Source organism: Serinus canaria, chromosome 3 (genome assembly GCF_022539315.1).
Source record: "Serinus canaria isolate serCan28SL12 chromosome 3, serCan2020, whole genome shotgun sequence".
Classification (NCBI taxonomy): Eukaryota; Metazoa; Chordata; class Aves; order Passeriformes; family Fringillidae; genus Serinus; species Serinus canaria.
The window spans coordinates 77,451,770-77,473,515 of record NC_066316.1 but is presented as its reverse complement, the minus strand read 5'-3'; the positions used below and the strand labels follow the sequence as shown (position 1 = coordinate 77,473,515).

Here is a 21,746-nt window from a genome sequence, read left to right as displayed (position 1 = left end):
TACTGCCAATGGCAGGCAGAATGATTAAACTGCACAACAGAAGTTCAAGAGCCCATTTAGATAGCACCCATAAATGCAGTTCACTGCCTGAGAAATCAGAGAATGTCAGGCAGTACAGGTTATTAGCAAGCAAATGAGACAACATTGCAATTAAGACCAACACTCTCCTTAGGTAATCAGACTCAAGGCACTGACATCTATTCAGGCTGACATAATAAGAAAGTCAGGTTAAACAATTCTGGCAAACAGCAAATACGTTTGCATTTCAATCTGAATGTACTAGAGGACCAAGAGAAGAAAGTCAAACAAGAAAAACTTTTGCTACACCCCAACCTTACTACATTTAGAGCAAAAATTATTTGTAAAGGGAAAGCAAGAAATGTAGATATTTTCTTAGGTGTGAGTTCTCAGGTTCTTGGAAAGTAAGTGGAAATCTGCTACATTCAAAAATCATGGTACTTGTATCTAGGAGTCTAACAATTTAATTAACTAAGGTGTAATTTATTTAATAAGACCTTAATTACTGGTGTTGGGTTAGCATTTCTTAATTTTCTAGTTTTTTGATTAAAAAAAGTAGAAAACAAGTCACTCCAAGTGAACAAAGACAAACTTGAATTGGTATAAAAGTTTTACTTTTATAGTCACAGAAAACTCCTCAAAGGAATATTGTGTACTGCTAATATATTTGGGTATGTTTGTAAAGCATATTAAAAAATGGTGCATTTGAGATAGGAATAGCTACTTAAGAGATGGATTGCAAGGAACATTGCCATGGAAATTTAATATAACAACTATTCATAGGCAGAAAAGAGTGGCATTTCAGGAGACTGACAGAAATTTCTCTTTTAAAGGAAAACCTACAACTGCACAAAAAGTGCATACTGATATGACAACAGCATCCCCTGACCAGCAACAGATTCAGTCGGGAACATTACTCTTACAGAAAAAATCACATTTGCCAAAGAGATACTCTTAAAAAAAAAAGGTTTTAGTAATGTGGATCAATAGAAAAGACTGATGAAAACTATTCTCTTCTCTCCAGATTCTCCTTCGTTCTGCTGCAAACTCCAGAGGAAAAAAAAATCAGGTGGTCTTAGTATCTGTGTTAACAAACTGCAGTGCTGATGTCTTCTCCCAGTGATAGGATGTGTGTGAACAGTTCAAAGCTGCGTCAGGGAGTTTTAAACTGGACATCAGGATGTATCTATGTACTTGAGAGGATAGTGAAACATTGAACAGTATTCCTAGAGAGGTGGCCAATGCCCCAGAGCTGTTTAAGAGGCATTTGGTCAATATGCTTAATAATATGCTTAAATTTTTGGTCAGCCCTGAAGTGGTCAGGCAGTTGGACTAGATGATCTCTGTAGGTCCCTTACAGCTGAAATAGTCTGCTCCATTCTATTCCATTCCATTCCATTGCCTCCAAATCTTACATGAATCACTACAAAAATAGAAAACTAAATCCAGAAACATGTATTTTTTAGAAGCAAAAATCTATGCTATTATATGATTCTTCCTAAGCCTTTATATATCAGCTTTGGTATTGAGGGTATATTTGGTATATCTGAGTCTGCCATTACTTGCTATTGCACCAGAAATACATGACAATAATTGTTACCCCATCGCTGATAAACAGGATATCTGAGCTTCACAAATGAGCCAGCAAGTGACTATGCCTATGATTAAAGATTTACACACCATTTGATAAAATATATACTGTGGAAGAAAAGGCTTTCCAATTATATAAGATTATTTATGACAAACTGGCACTGTTTAATGAAACAAATCATGGAGATATTTTATTTGGTGGTATCTTTTGGAGATATTTAATTCAGTTTTAACTTCAGCGATTTTGGAAGAACTTTCACAATGACAGAAAATAACACAGCCTATTATACAATGGGAATAGCACAAATAATTAACAGGCAACCAAGCATTTCAGATCACCACTAAGTCTGCCAAGGGAAGGGAAGGAAGATATAGTAATAACTCATGAAATGTTATTCAGTTATAAAAACCTATTCATTATTCTTTCATTTTAAAGGCTAAGCTTTCCATTAGTATTCAGTAAGGGGAGTTATGTGTTAAATAATTCAGCTGTTCTTTAAAATAACATTTATCTTAGAAGAACAGAGCTCAGCAGCTGCCCTTCGTCCTTCCCTCTAAAAATCCCAGTTCCACACAAATGGACTTTATTTCTCATCCAAAATGAGAGCATGGAGGAGTACCAAACAGAAATCAGCCTGAGCCAATGCAAAAACATAACAGAGCTCAGGAAGCAAACACAAACCACAAGATTTTAAATTTTGATACAGGCGTTCCACAGATGTTCAAAATCTGTCCTTAGGCTTTCCTAACTGAGGGCCAGTGAGTCTTCACTTATTTGGCTAAAGAAAGTAATTCCTACATTCTTTCCCGAAGCAAAGGAAAAGTAATAGTGTTAGTCAGCAAGAAAGCTGGTTATTAGGAGATTACTAGCATAAAAATTAGACAGTCTGAGATATTTAGCAAAAGTACGATTTACAAGGTAGACATGAAAAGTAATTTCACTGATGAGTGGGCAGAGGCCAAGGGAGTGAATTCTGCCATCAGAAAAGGCCTTTCTGAGATTTTCTTTAAAAACATACAGGCTGCTAACCTGCAAGTATTCTAAAACAAATGTAAGAAGTTTCCTGTTTAGAAGCAACACTTTCAAAAAAAGGACTGAAAGCTTCCAATCTTTACACAAGCATTTGGAAACTGTTAATAAGGCATGTGGCTTTCACCTTTAAACTAACTCACTCTTTCTTTGGGGCATGATCCCAAGCTAAAATCCCTGTCCATGAAGTTTCCTGCTGCTCTGTTTTACTCCTACTTAGCACTTACCTTCAGGCCCTGCCCTGCCAACCTGTTACAGGTAGAGGAACCAGAAAGTTGATCAGATGGAATAGAGCTGATTAAGACATATGGGAGTTACAGTGATAGGATCTTAAATGGATAGACAATGATGTAAGGAAAAGAAGTGTCAGGGAGAAGCAACAGAGAAGGGAAATCAAAAGGAATGAGGAAAGGGCTGCTGGATAAAGAGAGTGCATTAAGAGAAAAAGAGTACAAAGGGAAGAAGAGAAGCAATAGTAAGAAGACATTTGTCTCTTGCAATGGAGTTGTTAAGAGTAGGATATGTTAATGCAGAAATTGCATAAGAACCACAAATCACATCAAGCTACTACAAATTATTCTTAAATCATTAACGAGGCAAAAAACATCCATCATGTCCACTAAATACACTCTTCTCATGATCTGTCAAAGCTTTCACACTGAGAAGGGAAGAAATCAGAAGGAGATGGGATGCCTCAGCCATTGCCTTTCAACTGTCACTGTGAAATGAAAGCTTTTTATACCCTAAGCAATAACCAATATAAGTAACTCAAGCAATCAGTGAATTAGGAATAATAATGCTCAGTTAGTCTGATCTTGCAAAATAAACAAACCTGCACAGGCAGAAAACAATCTCCTTACTCCTTAATGTTTCTACCATCATGAATCACATTGCAAAATAATTTCTGCTTCAGAACAAGAACCTTGCTATTCATAATAAGAATTTAGATAGGCATACTAACAGAAGAAAACAAAATTTCTTACATCTAACTGAAACCCTAGGTTCAGTAATAAAACTTTTTCACAAGTCCCTTTTCATTAAAGCATACCAATTTCTCAAAACTGGACTAGAGGCTCTTGATGCCAAATCTCTTCAAACCAAAGAGAAAAGTGAAAAAACCAAGAACTCTTAGAGGCTAAAAGCATATTCACAGATATTTTTGGATATTTTTAGTTTTATTGCAAATCAGAATTAAACCAAACATCAAAATTACAAAATATCCTTTCTTCATCCATATTGACTCCCAGTACCAGTGCTGCCTATAGCTAGCAGAGAATATCCACATACTCAGGTCTGGATGCCTTTGTCTGAAACCAGACAGCAAGAGGAACACCTCTGAGTAAACCAGGGCAGAGGGGAAGGGAAACTCAGAAAAGACTTTCAAACAGTATTAATTAATAGGCTCAACTCTCCTTGTATTAAATAGTTAACTTCTGCATTCTTCTTCACCTACCAAAAATATGGTACATGTGGGCAATTTTCCCCAAAGAATTTTCTGCCTGCACATGTTGACATTCTGTTTATCCTCCTCTGCTGCCACTTCATTCTTCTTTGTGATTTTGCTTCAATTCCTGTCTACATTTGGGTACTCCTCAAAATACACACTGGATTTCATGAGCTCCCAAAAGATGTTTTTGAATTTCTCTAATCTTCTAAAACTCAGCTTCATTTCTGTCTATCCTTTTTTTTTTTCTGCAAGATCAATTTTGTCAGCAAATATGGTTCTTAATTTTCTTCTGGATATGTCATGGTCTCAGGTTTTATAAAGGTCTCTAATTCTCACAATAACCAAAGTTCAGGGCTTTACACCCCAAACAGCAACAGGAGGTTGTTGTTTTCTCTCTGAAAAGATCTAATACATCATGCATTCAACTACAACACAAAAATTATTTCAGCTTGTATTTTCAAGGGGTCATTTATGCACTGTTACACTGTTGCTCTTGTATTGTTGCCTATTTATTTATTCCCTCTGTATCACATAACAAAAAAAGCCACCTCTATCAGCTTCATCCTTTTCAGTTATTCAGCTTTAATGATTCTTTCCCAAGTAACAGGTCTACAATAATATTTTTCACTCTAAATATATTACTGTAGTGGAAAACCAGCACAATTACTTTTACTTACTCAACTAAGAAAGTCATTAGACTGAGAAAACTGCATATTGCTCCATCCAGGTAAATCAGCTTAACAGAAGCAACAAACTTACACTCCATAAACTCAGAAACAGTATTAAAATTTGAACATTAAATTAAACAAATACATTAAAGATGAATAACCTTTATAGAATTTATAAAAGAAAATTGTTTTAGTTGGGTTATAAATTTTTTAGTGTGCTAAGTCAGAAAACACAAGTTCTAGAAATGAAACATATCAGATATCGATTTCCTGTAACAGTGACTAAGAGATACATTCTTCACCAAGTTCATTTCAACTAGAAAAGGTAATTTCAAATTTAGCTGTAGTAACTCTGCTTAGCTTAACCTCCAATTTTCAGGGAAGTACTTCTGAGAAACTTTTACAATTGCTTTAAATTCTAACTGTATTCTAAGATATCATCAGGATTTCTTATGAAAGTGTGAACTCTCTTTACCCTAGTCGTTCTGCTTTAAATTGGAAACAGCTATGTATTTAAAAAAAAAAAAAAAAAAAAAAAAAAAGTAGCTGATGTAGAACTTGAAATAGAGAGGTGTGTCTTATTTTCAGATGGGAGAGTCATCACCCCTTGCTAAGATCCACAGTACAGGAAGACCAGGAAAAATATGTTTCAACTGGAAAAGTATACACATGTACTTTCCATGAGTAACTGGAACGGTAGAAATATCTGTCAAATTTGAGATAATTGAAAACAACTCCTTGCTTGATTCAATCAACACACTGGAGGGAAGGGATGCCATCCAGAAGGACTCCGACAGGCTTGAGGTGGGCTTCTGCAAACATCCAAGTTCAACAAGGCCAAATGCAAAATCCTGCACCAAAGGCAAACTGGTTGGAGAATGGATCAAGATTTTCTCCCTGGGGAGAAAGATTTGGGGGTGTTTGTGGACAAAAAGCTCAACAGAAGCTGGCAGTGTGCACTTGCAGACCAGAAAGCCAATCACACCCTGGACTGCATCACAGGAAGCAAGGGCAGCAGGGCAAGGGAGGTGATTCTGCCCCTCTGCTATCATGAGACCCACCTGATGTGCTGTGTCCAGCTCTGTGACCCCCAGCATAAGAAGGACACAGACCTATTAGAACAAGCCCAGAGAAGGGCCACTGAGATGATCTCAGGGCTGGAGCACCTCTCCTACAAAGACAGGCTGATGGAGCTGGAGATGTTTAACCTGGAGAAGAGAAGGCTCCAAGGAGACCTTAGAGCAGCCTTCCAACATCTAAGAAAGGCCCACAAAAACAGATGAAGAGGGACTTTTGACAAGGGCATATATTGACAGGACAAGAGAGAATGGCTTCAAAATTGAAAGAGAGCTGGTTTAGATTAGATATTCAGAAGAAATTCTTTATTATGAGGGTGGTCAGATACAGAAACAGGTTGTCCAGAGAAGCTGTGGATGCTCATCCCTGGAAGTTCCAGGCCAGACTGAATGGGGTAAAAGGTGTCCCTACCCCCCTCTGGCAGGGGACTGGAATTAGATGATCTCTGCAGTCCCTTCCAACTCAAACCTCCTATGATTTACAAGCTAAGAAAAAAGTCAAGATGGATGCTGCTACAGCCATGATCTATGCCAATATACAATACACGCTGCAGTGTATCCATGGTATATGATGCAATAGGAGGAGTAATAGAATGGATGAGGCCATGCTAGCTTGAGAACCACTTGCATTATATTTTCTGGTTGTCTGCAGTACTACTGGTAACTTCTCCCCAGGCCACTCATATACATTTACACTGGCAGACATGGCTCAAGAATTTATCATGTTTCAATTGCACTAAAACAACATGAGTCACAAATTTTAATGAAATTTTCATGTGTGAACATCCTTGAAAAAGCAAAATAACATGAGAGCTCAAATCAGTGGTTGAAAGATTCGAGGAATCCATGCAGTCATAGAAAAGCAGCACACATCCACAGTACATACTCTAAAAAAACATGAGACGACTCCTGAAGACTACCACCGTTGATTAGTAAGAAATCACACATACTACAAATGAGATAGCAACTAGTCACAAACAAGACTGCAAAGTAATCCTGACCAAAAACAAAGATTAGCTAGCTAGTAGATGGATGAGTGGGGAGGGAGAGTGAGAATTTCATCTGGAACTAAAGGGAGAAAAAAATCCATTCTTTATGCTACTTACTCCTGTAGGCTGAAATATCAGTCCATCCACTTCATGGCTAACTTCTCTGGCAAAGTTTCCTTCCAGGAGCTGTAGAACAAAAGAGAAAGAAAATCTTTTTCCATAGAGAAATGCACATCAAAGTGAGGAGTAGTGGATTATATGCCACTGCTGCAACTGTTTGCCAGTAAACAGCTTATTTATGGTTTAACGTTAGAGCTTGGGAAATGCCAATGTCAACAAAGTAGCAGTTTCTACAAAGAATACTTAAGGCTAGAAAATCCTTTGTCCAAAAAGAAATACTTAGAAACCAAGATGATTCTTTATACTAGAAAACTAAGATATATCAATTCTAATACGTGACACTACAGTCATTTGCAAATTTAAAAATCCATTTGCCATTTTGACACACAAGTAGAACTTAAGAGTGAACTTATTTCCTGAAAAATACTTCAGGGCATCATTTGAAATTCGTATTTGACAGACTTCCTAACTAGGGCATAAACCAGTAACACAGCTACATGACTGTAAAACCAACTCTTTGCATAAATTTGTATCTTGACTACAAATATTGAATATTCTATTTAATGCTTTCAAAAACTGTGAATTTTGTATGGAGGTAAATATATCCATCAAGATGAATTTACCAGAGAAAAACCATCTAATTAAACAAACTACTGAAACCAGTTACTCAACAGTTACGAGAATTGATGATATACTTCCATATTAAATTCTGACTTGCCTAAGGAAAAGCAAATAACCAAGGAGAATTACAACTGACAAGTAATAGCAAAAATTAGGAGAATTACCAAAATACCTCTTAATTAATTTCAATTTGTTTTACTGTTGAATTGAAGACTGTCCTGATGTTGCAGATACTTTTAGTAATATTTGAAAAACTTCGGCGCAAAAGTAACCACAGAGTGATAAAACATAGCAAATACAGAATCAGTAAATCACAGTCAGTTTTAAAAGCATCATTTTGGCCTGATTTGCTAATTTTTGTACAATTTCCTTTCTAGACCTCAACTTAACAACCTGCTGACCAAATTATTACTAAATTATTCAAATGAAGTCAATAAAGTACGAAAGGAGCTGAGAACTAACATTTGTACCCCATTAAGGCTGTACAAGTAAAAGCAATGCAATTTTATGTATTGTGGATCAAAAGCCCGTTGGCCAAATACTTCAAACAATAATGATTCAACACATTTCACTTAAACCTGTAACTGTTTGCACAGAATGACTGATCATCTTGCTATAAAAAGCCAGCTTTTTTTCTTACTCAGTCATTAGCCTATATTTGTGTCTATTTGTGTCTATTTCCAACAACAAAGAAAGCTTTCACTATTCAACTTTTACATAAAATTTAACTGGAAAAAAACACCCTATGAGAGTACTTTCACATGGAAAAGTACTTTAAGAATATTTAATTCTGAGTAAGAAACTATCCAATGAAACACAATTGTTCGGAAGAGAAAACCCATAACTGAAACTTGAAGCTGCACTTTGCTGTTATAACCTGTTGCTATCTTGAAATTTACAGCTGAAGTTCACAATGTAATGCATCTGCTACCATATGACTACACAAAATAAACAACAATAAAATAATCCCAAATTCTTTCATAAATCTATTGTTAGTCTTTGTTTTTATTAGAGCAATGAGTGCATTGGAAAAATATTTAAACACTAAAATAGTGAGGTTTTTTACATGAACTTGAATGATAACACTCTGTCTAGAAAGAAATTTTGACTAGAAAGGATTAGCAACTGGGGGGAGGGAATGGAGGAAGAAATGTACATTTCCCTGGCATTATTCCCGTAGAAATTTTCTTGAGAATGAAACTATGTAAAGGTTGTCTGTGAACAGCAGAATACACAGACATTGAATATTGCAGGTTTGGAATGATATGGAAATGAGCAGAAAAGGAATGTTTGACATACAAGCTAGGATTTTTTACTCTAAAAAGTTACATTTTTTCAGTTTATGAACTTCAAATGCAAATATCATGGTTCATCTTTTAAAAAACGTTGTTCAACGTTCCACACATTCAAATTTCTAATTAACTTGAACAGAATGGTCTTTTTTAATCGGCGCCATGATAAATGGCACACCTGCTTGACTGGGATGACTGCCATGGATCAGATAAAGTGCAATGCATCTCAATGACATTTTATAAAAAATGAGTAAATGATGCATGTGAACCAGCTCTTCTGGCATCCAATTCCATGCTGCCTCATGGCATCTAATTCCACCTGAGATCCACTTTGTTCACTCCTTTCAGCTTCCTTCTTCCCTGTGAACACTACAATAAGCCATATACTCATATTACAGTTTATTATTTAAACTCTTCCTTTCATACTTTTCAACTAAATTTAAAATTATCCCCACATCTAATAACACTTCTCTAAGCAAAAGAATGGTATAATTGCATGGATTGAGTGGAGCTGTATAATGAGTAACCGGATTTCTCCTTGCTCCTTAACCACTGAGAAGAAGAGCAGCAAAAGAGCACTAATAACTTGCTGAAGCTGACTTTGCTAAAAACTGAACTAGTTAGCAATTCTTCTGCAGATAATTGAAAATTCATGCTTTAGAGATCTCTCTGTACTTATACCAACAAAGAAATCACTTTGCTCCTTCAGCAGGAAGGGGAGAAAATTTAGCTGCATACAGATTCCATACAATCCTAGTAGGTTTTCATTAGTGTTTTGGTATTTCTGAGCCAAGACAAATAATTCTATGAGTTCAATTATATTATATTATTCATAAAATAAATAAGTCCAGCAAGCACTACTGTGCCTTTTCCTTCCCCTTACTAAAAAAAACCCCAAACAAATCTCATGGAAAGACAACACAATGTGAGTTATGAGGATTCTAAAATACAATGATGACTCTGCAAAGTCATACTGAGTTTCACCAAAATAATTTTACTAAGGTCCTTGCACACACATTGCAATTATTGATCTCCTGTGTCACAATATGCAAATATTCCTAACCATTTTGACTCTATTTCTGATTCAGAACTGACACTGAAGGCTAGCCTCCTGAAATACTTGGGGATACAGAAAAAAATCCCTTTGAATGTTATAGTACAAAAAAAATACATGTCCCTTTTCCTTGCTTTTTCAATTTCAGAACTGCTATATGCTTCACTTCAAGTCAAGATAGAACAACTCTGGTCCTGCAGTCCCTATGGAGGACCAGAGTTGTCAAGCCTGCAGTCCCCATGGAGTTTTCCAGACCCACCTTCAAATTACTGATCACCTGGACCTGTTCACTCTACAGAGAGCTGTAACAGGGAACATACTTCACTCTAAAGTATTAGTTACAAATAAACTATTAATTGAATTGCCAGTCAGCCAGAACATAAAACACCTTCCTACATGGGCTTACTGTCATCCCTAAGTTCACAGAGCCAGCATCTTCACCATCTCAGGTTTCAGTCCAACTTAAAGGACCATCCCTTTCTCCAAGGATGACAGCCCTCACCATCAGCCTCAAAGCAATTCTCACATCCTGACAACTGTTGAGTTTATAAACATGAGCTCATACATCTCTGTAGAAAACCTACTACGTAAATCTTCATAAATTCTGGTTTTGAATGACATCAGAAATCCCACAGAATGATTTTTATGCTAAGATAAGTTAAAATAATGCAAAAATAGTCTGGCTCAGATTCATCCCAACTATCACATTTCCCAAAAATACATCAGTCTGTATCAGGCAATGATGGAGCTATCATCCAAGCTACTAACATTCTCAACTCCAGCTTGAAAACAGTGTATTTTCAAAAGGAGGCCTCCTGGAAAAGAACTAAGAATGCATTTGGTGGGGTATAAGCTTCCTTTCAGATGATACACAGGCTGCTGTGAGAGGCTTCAAAATACTATCAAATGCAGCTTAATGTCAAGAGAGGGAAGTGGTCCTCTAAGCTACAGCTGTAGCTCCTTCCTCCTTACCAGGATCCTTTCAGTTTCCCCTGTCCTGCAGCACCATGTCTTCTTTGGTTTGTTTTGTGTCTAAAAGCAGAGAAGGTATCAAGAACCAAACATCTGCTTTCAGTTTCAAGGCAAAAAATCATCAAACCATGTGAGTAACTATGTCATAGGGGAGAAAAATTTCATATATTATTTAAAAATTAAACCCAGAATCTCGAACTTTCCACAAATAGAAGTTGGCTAGTTCACATTTTAACAGAAATAGAGCCCAAACCAGAGTGTTCAGAAAAGTTTTGACTTTGGTTCACTGACTGAATTACTACAAATACATGGTAAAACTTTCAAAACAAACTTTAGTGACTCTGGGGAATTCATGTTTTGGGGATTAAAGGGAGCACACACCTTCTGAGGTATAGATTTAAAAAAGGAAAAAAAACCCCAAAACAAACACATGAAACTCAATCCATGCAGACTTTTATCTTTTCACATTCAGGATACCAACAACTCACCTAACATTGCATTGCAAGTAAAACAGCTGATCTAAACAAACCTAGTGTAAATTAACAATCTGGGGGCAGGTGGGAGAGGATCAAAGACACATCTCTGGCAGTTCTATTGCTTCCTACTCTCCCTGCTCCAAACCAGATATAATGTGGATCACCATTTCATACTAACTTTCAGACAGCTATGAGGATGAAACCTTCTCCTCTCACGCATATTTAAGTTCCTCTTCAAGTGATATGCTCAAGTGCCAAGTAATTTATTTAGAAAGCTCTGCAATCTCAAATTACAGCATGCTGCAATGGAGAATCACAATCTTCATTAAGCTGTCCAATGAAGTATTGCAATTAAAAAATTAATTCTTATTTCTCAGCAATTTTTTAGTTCCTTCAACTTTTCTTCCTTGCTCTTCTTTTTAGACTCTGACCAAGACATCATTCAGAGGTTTTTTTTAGAATAAGGTTCACTTTTCAAACATTTTACAAGGAAGCAGATGTAACTCTTCAAATATTTCAATGTGTCCTCAAAAGATATCCCACAGATACCATTTTTTTATCAAATGAAACCATGTCATTTAGACTAGACAGAATATTCCAGAAGGGCCACAGCAGCAAGAAGAATTATTTTCTTCCACAGGAGTCTCCTTTCAAGGAGATCTCTGCATACTTGAGCACTTGCCAAAGTATTTGACCAGCCAATGGCTTATTACAACTGGCTGCTTGCCTCAAAGTGGCTCCTTCCAAATAACTCTGAAGATCCTGAAATCACAGCCCGTGGTCTCAGGAGTGTGACTTAACACACGGTCATAAAGTAAAGATTTCTGCTTCATTGTTAACATTCATTTCCCTCTCAAAACCACAAATGATCTCTCATTTACATGATTTCAAGTTTTCTTCCAAATGACCTATAAAAATGCTAAAAAGCAGATTTTCAATAATTTAACATGACCTGGTTTCCCTGCATCAGTCTCATTTCCTAATCAAAATATGATATGCTACCTTACATCAAATAAATGGGGTAAGAACAGTATGAGTTGAAGTGTATCTGCATCAGGGGAATGTCCAATACTATAATGCATCCTCCTTCATTAATCATTGTATTTAGCTATATTTATCTTACCAGCAATAAAAGGCAAGAAAGAAAATGCATGACAATAACTGAGAGTACAGTCAGAAAACCACAGCTTATACTAAATATTCTAAAGCTAATATGCTAAGAAAAAATCATGAAGTAACAAAATATTTCCTGGCCCATGTCAATGATCTAAAATATGCATAAAGGAAAAGTAGGATCAAAAACTGTAGAAAATAAATTTAAAACTGAGCTCTCTAAGAAGTAATTGCTTAAAAAAGTTTCCTATGCTAATTAGGAACCAACACATATTGAAGATAACTGCTACATTTTTAGTAAACCAGTGAAATTATCTACTTTGCCCTAACTACATAAGGAACTCAAAGTATAAACTTCTCACTTGCTCATTACTTAAAAAGAAATTTCATGCTTTTGGGCTGTAAAATCCGGGCTGCAAAACTGTATGAAAATCCTTTAAAAATTCATGCTCAAAGCTCAAATCCTCGCTTTCACACAGCTATCCAACTCAAGATGCTAATTCTAGACAAAAACAGGGAAAAGCTGCAAACATTATTATGTCTGTATGAACACTTACTTACTGAAAGCACTTGATGTTAACCAGTAACCCAGTAACAAAACAAAAAGAGTAAAAGTAAACTCCCAAGGTTCACCTGTTGAACAAAATCACCGCTATTTTGAACTGTGTAATCTCTGGCAACAGCTGAATCATATGATGATGAAAAATATACCAAATGACTGTGTAAAGACACATGGGAATTTTTTCAGTTGATAAAATTTAAAAATGTAGACTTCTTATAAATATTATTTTATCGAAAGCCTTTCAATTTGTTAATTTACTAGAAGCTCTGAAATCAATCATACTGAAAGACTAAAAATAACCTCTTTACCAAGTTAATCATACAGAACATTTTGGCTCAAAAGACATGAAAAACACCTAATTATGGCAATAGATTTGTTCCCTATAAGAATGAAAGAAGATAATGGCAGCATTGTGAGACTGATGTTCACTAATATGATCAAGAGACTAATTATTATCCATGAATCATTTGTAGCATTCAAAACTTGATTAATGTCAGGTCAAGTTTAACATGTGATAGGTTTTATTAGTAATGCTCAGCTATCCCACAGCTTGTCAATGTACACGAGTGCCATCTGTTAGGTGTAGGAATAGCCAACAGCCACAACAAAAACACATTGGCAACAACTGGTCACTGAAGTATGTTTTAAGCATTCCATAAGGAATACCCTAAAAATTTTAAACACACTAGACCAGAATCCAGTACTAAAGACCTGCTAAAGACAGGAAACTTGTAACCCCAAAAAAGTGAGCATGCAAAGCATGTTTCTCTCTTTTGAAAGGTCAGTCAAAGGTGTGTTTAATAATACTGAATACTTCACAGACTGACCAGTTTCTAGGAACAAATAATTTTTTGCAAGAGGAGTATGCATAGCTTCCTCTCTACACTCCTCCATGGATGTTTAGCAAGCATTCCTGTAGAGAATTCACTGTTTTACCCTTTTGAGCATCGCTCATGGTATTCAAATACTTATGGTCCTAACGGCTCATCTAGCAAAACACTGTTAGAGGATGCTCAATCTGAAATTCATATTCCACAAAACACCATTCACTGACAGCCTTCCATTTGTTTTAATTACAGATAATGGTATGAAGAAACTCTTTTGTGGGAGGGTCACTTTCTAGTATTTCCCAGCACTTTGTGGAGGTCAGATTTACCAGGGGTCACCTCTCCCATGTATAGCCCATAATAGCAGGACAGGAAGTCACCTGGGCACTTCCACTGAACCTCCACAAGCTCTGCACTAGCAACATTGTGAGCAGCAAAGTTGAAATAACATGAAGTGGCAACAGACAGGTGCATGCACAGAGAGGAAGGAAGGTGACCTAATTCTGGGTTTGCTCTGGCAACTATGTATTTCCCCTCTGTCTACAACTAGTTAGAAACTCAGCAGGAGCATTGAAAGAGACATTTACATATCTCATCGGTATAACAGCTCTTTCCGATGTATTATAAACATGTTCTCATTTGATGGCCCTCTTGCATTCCAAGTGGGTGAAGCCGAAAGGCTGCAGATCTAGGCTGCCACTGGTACCTGCAATCTGCACTTTTGCTCCAAGTAGTCTGTTTCCTGCTGAAAAAGGTGATGTACAGGGCTCCCAGACTCCTTAGTGTCAAAATCAAACATGTAGAAGTCAAATATGCTGAAGACTTAATGCTAGTCAGCAGACCATAGACCAAAAATAACATAATTCCAAGAACCATAACTACTACAGAGTGTCTTTCTCAACCATTTGCCCATATAATTTCATAGTCAGTGACTGACAAGGGCCCAAACTACTAGTGACTGGTCATTAGCATTCTAATGACACCACACTTCATTACCTTTTAGAACAGCAATTCTGCAGAAAAGTCTTCACTGGAGTCCATATATTTTTTTCCAGGAGAGGTTTATACTCATGAGATAGGGAATGAACAACACCCCCAAGCAAGAAAGCCAAAGAAATTTAACCCTGTAGCTTGCTTTGTGCCATGGGCGTCTCTTAGGAAAAAGCATGCTGGGATGCAACCTTGGATGTGAAAGTCAAAGTACTACACTAGCTTGGTTTCACCCAGCCACACAGGAAAAAAGTGCTATTGTGGACAAGAGTAAAATACATTGTGAGGGTGGCAGGGAATCAAGTTTGATGGTTCTAATTTTTTTTTTTAATATCCTCTTGGCTTTGCAGCCAATTCATTACCAGCACTCTTCAAATATGCTAATAACACTAGCTGTATGCCATGTTTCTTAATTATTTGGAGACATCTTAGAAAAAGCTAGAGCATGCTGCAGTAAGAGCTCCCCTGAGCTATCACCCATGTGCTGGTTCTGAGCGAACAACTCCAAAGGTTGCACACCTAATATATTCAAAACAATACCCAAGAATAACATAAGCACTATGTGTGTTAATGCTTAATTTGACAGCACAACTGCATTCCTGAATTCAAAATAAGCATGAGGCATTTCTCACTGTCAATCTCTTCTCAAAAACACAATTGAGAAACTGACATCAATTAACTACGATGTTTTCAAATGCTTCTTTCAAATAACAGAAATAAGCTCCTCCAAGAAACTTTGACTTTTGTGACAGCTTCAAAATTAGAGAAATGTGGACTCCTAGAAGCTTTGTGGGAATGACCCTGCCAAACAGCATTATTTCATATTTATTTTTCCTGACAGAGAACCAGCAATATATTTCATGGCTTGGCCATTTCATGTGCTGTGCTCTTCACAGTTCTGTTTCAAACTGCATGGTGCCTTCATTTTCTTTCTTTAAGGTATGGGGATGTCACCCACATCACTCTCCCCACACTCTCCTACCTGGCACAACACACCCATCTGAGATTACAGTGTTGCTGGAGCCAGAGGAGATTTAATAGGCTCCACTAGCAAATGCTTTGATCTATTTACACATCAGCTGCAATCTATGACATTCCTGAATGGAATGCAAAAGATGCTCAGTAAAATGTAACTTCTTCAACTGAGCATGGCTCTCATTACACTGATGCTTGCAAGCTCCCTAATACTCTGGGTTTGACCAAACACTACATTCAGTAGTTCTTCTGATTTCAAATGAAAGTGCATGACACTGGTTTGAGTACAATGGGGGTGAATGATCTTCCACTGTTACATACTTGATAAGGTTTATCTGTTACCCAGGTCCTGTGTAAATCTGTTATCCAGCCCCTGAGTAAAATGTTCCAATGTAATCTGGTCTCTGGTTGCCAAAATCGTGGATAGGTCTGTTTTAATTAAATCAGATAATTGAGGATTTTATTTTATTAAGCATTTCTAATAAGACTTGTCAACAAAGACAAAACTGTATACACAGTTTATACAATAATTCAGTCAGACACAAAACTGATATACAAGAACATAATGTTTTCATACATTTACTGTTCCAATTCCTGATTCAAACTGGGCTAATATTTTATATTGGGCCTGAAGCATAGATTTTAACCCAAAAATTAAGATTTAACTTTATATTCTGGATGTTTAAAAAATCAGATTCTTCTGCTATGCAATGGCACTTCAGGGCTTTATTTGCTATAAAGTTGAATTTAAAACTGTAAAGCCATAATAGTAAAATGCTAAGATTTTGTAATTTCTTTATTTTAAAGATTAATTTTGTTCAAAGTCTGGTTTTGGGGGTTTTCTCAAAATTGAGCATATTACAAGAAAAGAAACAGCTAGCAGCAATGTCCTATAATCTTGCATCATAATAAGTTGCCTTAAATCTCACCCCCATCTTTACCATTTTCTTTGTGCTTTTATTCATTTTATCCAAATTAAGTGCATGTCTCTTGAACGTCATTCCAATAGGAGAAGGCTGATGGCTTCCCTGTGGAGCTGCATTGCCAGAAGGCATTTTGGAAAGTGACAGGCTGTGAAGTGGCACAATGGACAATATTAAACAGTTGCCCCTCAATTAATGAGTGGAGTGACCCACTTAGTCACCACAGCTGAGTCTCCTAACTAATTCAGAAGATACCAAATATACAATTCAATTGTCCATACTGGCATACCAACTGGTAAATAGGTCCAAACAGATTTGCATTTCCCTGGTTTGGTAATACACCATTAAACTGAAAGAAGAAATCATTGTTAAAGATACTTTTCCTACTTAGAAAGGTATATAATATTTCCACTGTACAAAATACAGAAGAAATAATTTACAAAAATGTTAGAATGTTCAAATCTAATGTTAAATTGTTAAAAGCTAAGCTGAATATGTACTGTCCTGATGTTTAAATTTACAATGTGCACCAAGTAGAACACTTCATCCATACAGCTTTATTTTTCTACTAGTTTCAATACTTTCTTTCTCACATAATAGCTTGACAAGTCAGAATTTAATTACATATTCCACATCTGAATCATTCTACAATAATTTAATTTGTACCACTAGCAATATCTAACGTGGGCCACAAGTTATGAAAATAATCCTTCATGGAAATATCCAAGACTGTTTATTTTAACTTCAGTAGATCACTTTCTGAAAAATGTGAAATGTAACTAACGTGTGAATAATTTCTTAAACAAAATGAAAAAAAACTTCTTTCCTAACCAAAATATTACTGTGCTGAAATATTATATTTGACCTTCAACATCATAAATAATAATAACCAAAAGTAAGTAGCCTAATCCTCTTCTGTTTACTCCAGGAAACAAACACAGATTCTTCTTCGTGAATGGGTCTCCTTAAGTGACTCCAGAAAAGCAAGGAGGCTGAGAAGTTAGCCACAGCTGAGTCAGAGTTTGCCCTAGCTTGAGGGAACTCAAATCTAAGCAAGTAGCTGCTGCCTCCCTGTCCCACAGAAAGTAAAGGAACAGTCAGAAGCAGCTGGACTCCCCACCATTACTGGCCTACAAAGCCTCTGCTACCCTCAATCTCCCACTGACAGAAATTATGTTTACTGAATAGTATTCACATCAATGCAGTGCTGCAGCCAGCTGCATGAAATAGCTGCAGTTCAAGCACTGAATTTCAAGTGGCAGTAACCTACATTCACAGCTCAAGATCTGCAGTTTAGTCACATATTTCATCTTACAATTTACAAAGCTACCAGTTCAGCTGATTGTCTGCACTTACCTTTACAACTCATGTGGTAAAATAATTTTGAACAACCAGGCTGAAGTACTACATTCTGGGATATAAGACAGCTGCCAAGATTTCAAATTCTAGTATAAGGTAACATCTTCGAAGCTTCTTATTCCCTATGTGTTTACCAAGTTCCTTAGGTCAATGATTATTTGTGTTTACAGAAAAAAAAGCATGCCAAAAAGATGATTTAAGTGAAGGTTACACCAGCACAAAAGCATCTAAGGGTGAAATAAGGCAATACTGCTTTTACATCATTAAACTTTCCATTCTTAGGGAGATGGAACAGGAGTAAGTGAGGAAGAAATGTAAGAAATTAAAAATAAAAACAAACAAAACAAAATGGTAGAGGGGACATGGTTAGAAGACAATTAAAAGTTTATTAGATGACAAATAGGCCAAAACCTTGGAATGGAACAGATGGAGTAAGGAATATGATGTAGGCCAGACATGAAGAATGGCTGCCAATCTAGGTCAGGAAATGCAGGATAGAAAGGTGAGCCGATTAAACTACTCCTGAAGGCATAGAAAATCAAAACAAAAATAAAAACAAAGGAAACAAGTCTTCTTGGCAATAAAAAACCTCCAGATGGTAACATTCCCTCTCCACTGAGATGGGGATTTCAAGATCTTCAATAAATAGACAGAGTATTTGATATTTCTGCAACCGCCATTGTTGCCATGCAATTCTTCTGTCTTTTGTCCCATGACTGCAAAGCTTCTCCTCATGTTGTCTGTAGGCAACTTGGAGATATAAGACAGGGTTTTGTCATTTCCAGACAGTTTTGGTTAACAGCTCTCTTGGCAGACACAGATGAGCAATGTCTGCATATTCTGCCCTTTATCAGGGTTCACTCTTTCAGGGCATGCAAATACTAGCTCACAGCTGCCTCAGCTGCCTGCAAAATACACAAACAGAAGCAAAGTGTGCACTTACACATTCTCCTGCATCATCAGAAGTCCACAGCCACTTAGTTTGCTTTGAAAAATTATCTCAACAGGAGCTATACCTTTACTGGTATAAACTCTAAACATTCCACCTCCCCTAACTACAACAAAAGCAGTTTTAAAAAGTAAAAATAAAAACTCCAAATGTCAAATAAACAAGGAGAACAAAGTAAGTCACTTGTCAGTTCACCGATTCAACTGAAAACTTTTAAAAAGATCCTAGACCATTTAATCTTCTAGCAGAGATTACCTTCTCTCTAATCCCTCTAGGACAAGCTGTCATTTTAAAACCAGATAATGGTCTAAGAACTGACAAGTCATTGACATACAGTGTGCTAACATTTGCAAAAGGTTGCTCACTTGACCTGTATCATTGTTTAACCTTTAGCCCTTTTGTTCCATTGAGAGTGATGGGCACAATTCTCCATGGGACCACAGACTGCACAGAAAGGAACTTTTTTCCTACTCCTGCAAGACAGAATTTTCACTAGACAATAGGCTTTAGTGATGACATCCAGACTGAAACTGTCCACACAAAAAAGCATTGCAAGAGCACTGTGAATTGGTTTAAGCAAGGAAAGCCAAGAGTTGAACCATTTCCAAGAATATAATTATTTCTATGCACCTGTACTTCCTGCTCAATATAATGAAAATAAAGTCTTGCTGAAAAGCCTAACATTCCTGTAAATACAAGGCCATGGTTCAAAGCCTAAGAGTATGAAGTATTTAAAGCACTACCCTAAAACTCAGCTTCTTCCACTGACTGCTGCAATTCTCATACAATGGGTGGGAGAATTTGACCATATCATCTCTTTGGATTCTGATGCAAACCAATAAATGCAAAGAAAGCAAGCTACACAACAAAAGGGACCAATCATGCAAATGTAATGACAAACACCAAAAATTCAACTTTGCTCAAAAATGTCTGAAAGAACCTGGAAGTTACATTAAAAGGAAGTTCCCAGCTAACACTAAAATATTAATCTGTGCTTAATTGATTTCAGAGGAAAAAAAGCTTTAGTGATACTGTTTTCTTTATCAATATCAGAGTTCAACAAGGCAACATTTTTAGAGACTCTGAGAATATACAACCTGCTCTCCAGTGATTGTTCATTTCTTTTGTCTTACCACTACAACTCAGTCTTACAAAAAATAACAGTCCATCCAAACATCTTAAAATAACCCTGAAGGCAATATTATAAAGACACAGTCTTTATTTCCAAAATCCAAAACTAAATCTCAAGACACAACTACAAACGCAGTCCTACTTTATAATTGCACTTTAAAAGTGCATTTCATTTCACAGTAAATTGATTTCCAGATTAAAAAAAAAATCAGTCAGTACCTAATTCTGGTATTAAAGTTCCAAATCCATAACTCAAAGAACATTTTCATTAGTGGATGTATTATATAACACAGCACAAAGTTTACTGCTGTTTCAAATAATTACTTCCACTTTTTCACTGAAAATAACTAATTTTTTCTGGTATAATTAAAAGTTTTAGCCACTTTTTCTGCTATTAAATATAGCAGTGAGGCTCCTGCCTTTTGAGTAATCTTCCTACAGTCTACACAATCTAACACACATTTACTGATAAATTATTTTTAATTAAAATAATGGAATGTCTTAACTCAGATCATAGAAAGGAATGATGGATGGAGACTGTGAAAAAGAGGTCTAAAGCATTCTCTTGTCAAGTTGAAACTGCATCCTGAGAACATGTTTCAAAAATTAAAGCTTCTCAAAACAAAAATAAGATATGATGAAGTACACTTGATTCTTTTCTTGATCCCAAGCAAACCCCAGATACACTGGGAAAAAACCAAAACCAAAACAAAAAACCCCGCCAAAAAAACAAAAAACAAAAACCCAAGCAACTCCAAATCATACTCCAAAAGTTTTGATGAAACCTGACAAGGTTCTTCTGACAAAGTATGAGTTTTCCACTTTTTCACTCTTGAATATGCTGGTGCAATCAGAGAACCATCTTATCTGTGACCAAGGACTGCTACCTTACTTGAGTTTTGAAAACAACAAGCCTTGGGGTGGCTTAAGAAGACACATCTTCTCTCAGTGAAATACATTGCAAAGAAAGAAGGAAAGAAGCCCAGGCTTTAAAATATCACAGCTTTTTTGAGACCACTCAAGGGTGTAAATCTTTAAGGATCTTGTAATGGTTTTACCCCAGCCAGTAACTAAGCACCACAAAGCTGCTCATTATAGTCAAGAAAGGAAGGATCCTGCTAGATCCTTTTCAAGGATGAAAGGATCCAACTCTTCTTGGAAAAGAAAAGAAAAACATCTAATTGAACATAAGGAGAAGATCTACCTAAGCAGGTCCCACTTGTCATCCTTTAGGATCCATTCAGCAGCACCTGTCTCTGGAGAGGGATTGATGGATATGAACAGACTTAGAGGATAGAAGGAATTCCTTGTCTTCCTGCAGACCTTGCTGTCCTGCACATGGAGTTGGCAAACCCTCTCAAGACATTCATCACTGATGCAAGAGGAAGTCTGCTTGCTTTTTCAGCTATACTGATGAGGCATTCATCACTACGTTTGTTGCTATAGTTGCAGAGATGACTAAATAAAAATAGGATAAAGATCCTTTGGGCAAAACAATACTATTTTTAAATAGTCTTTTTTTCAGAAAAGGGGGCAATGCTTCAATAGACTGGACTACTCTTTA

General features: G+C 36.5%; 1 protein-coding gene across 2 annotated transcripts in view; it reads right to left on the bottom strand.

Annotated features, from left to right (window-relative positions):
* RNGTT (RNA guanylyltransferase and 5'-phosphatase) overlaps positions 1–21,746 on the bottom strand; it is a 172,097-nt gene that overhangs the window by 84,599 nt on the left and 65,752 nt on the right. The window contains exons 12-13 of one of the 2 annotated variants that reach the window (XM_050972484.1): positions 6,936–7,004; positions 5,323–5,604 (exon numbers count right to left, since the gene is read on the bottom strand). In XM_050972484.1, coding sequence (XP_050828441.1) covers positions 5,338–5,604; positions 6,936–7,004 — 336 coding nt within the window. In that variant the 3' untranslated portion in view covers positions 5,323–5,337. Of the gene's footprint in view, positions 1–5,322; positions 5,605–6,935; positions 7,005–21,746 lie in introns of those variants that run through there. The other variant, XM_030236035.2, reaches the window with a different exon arrangement.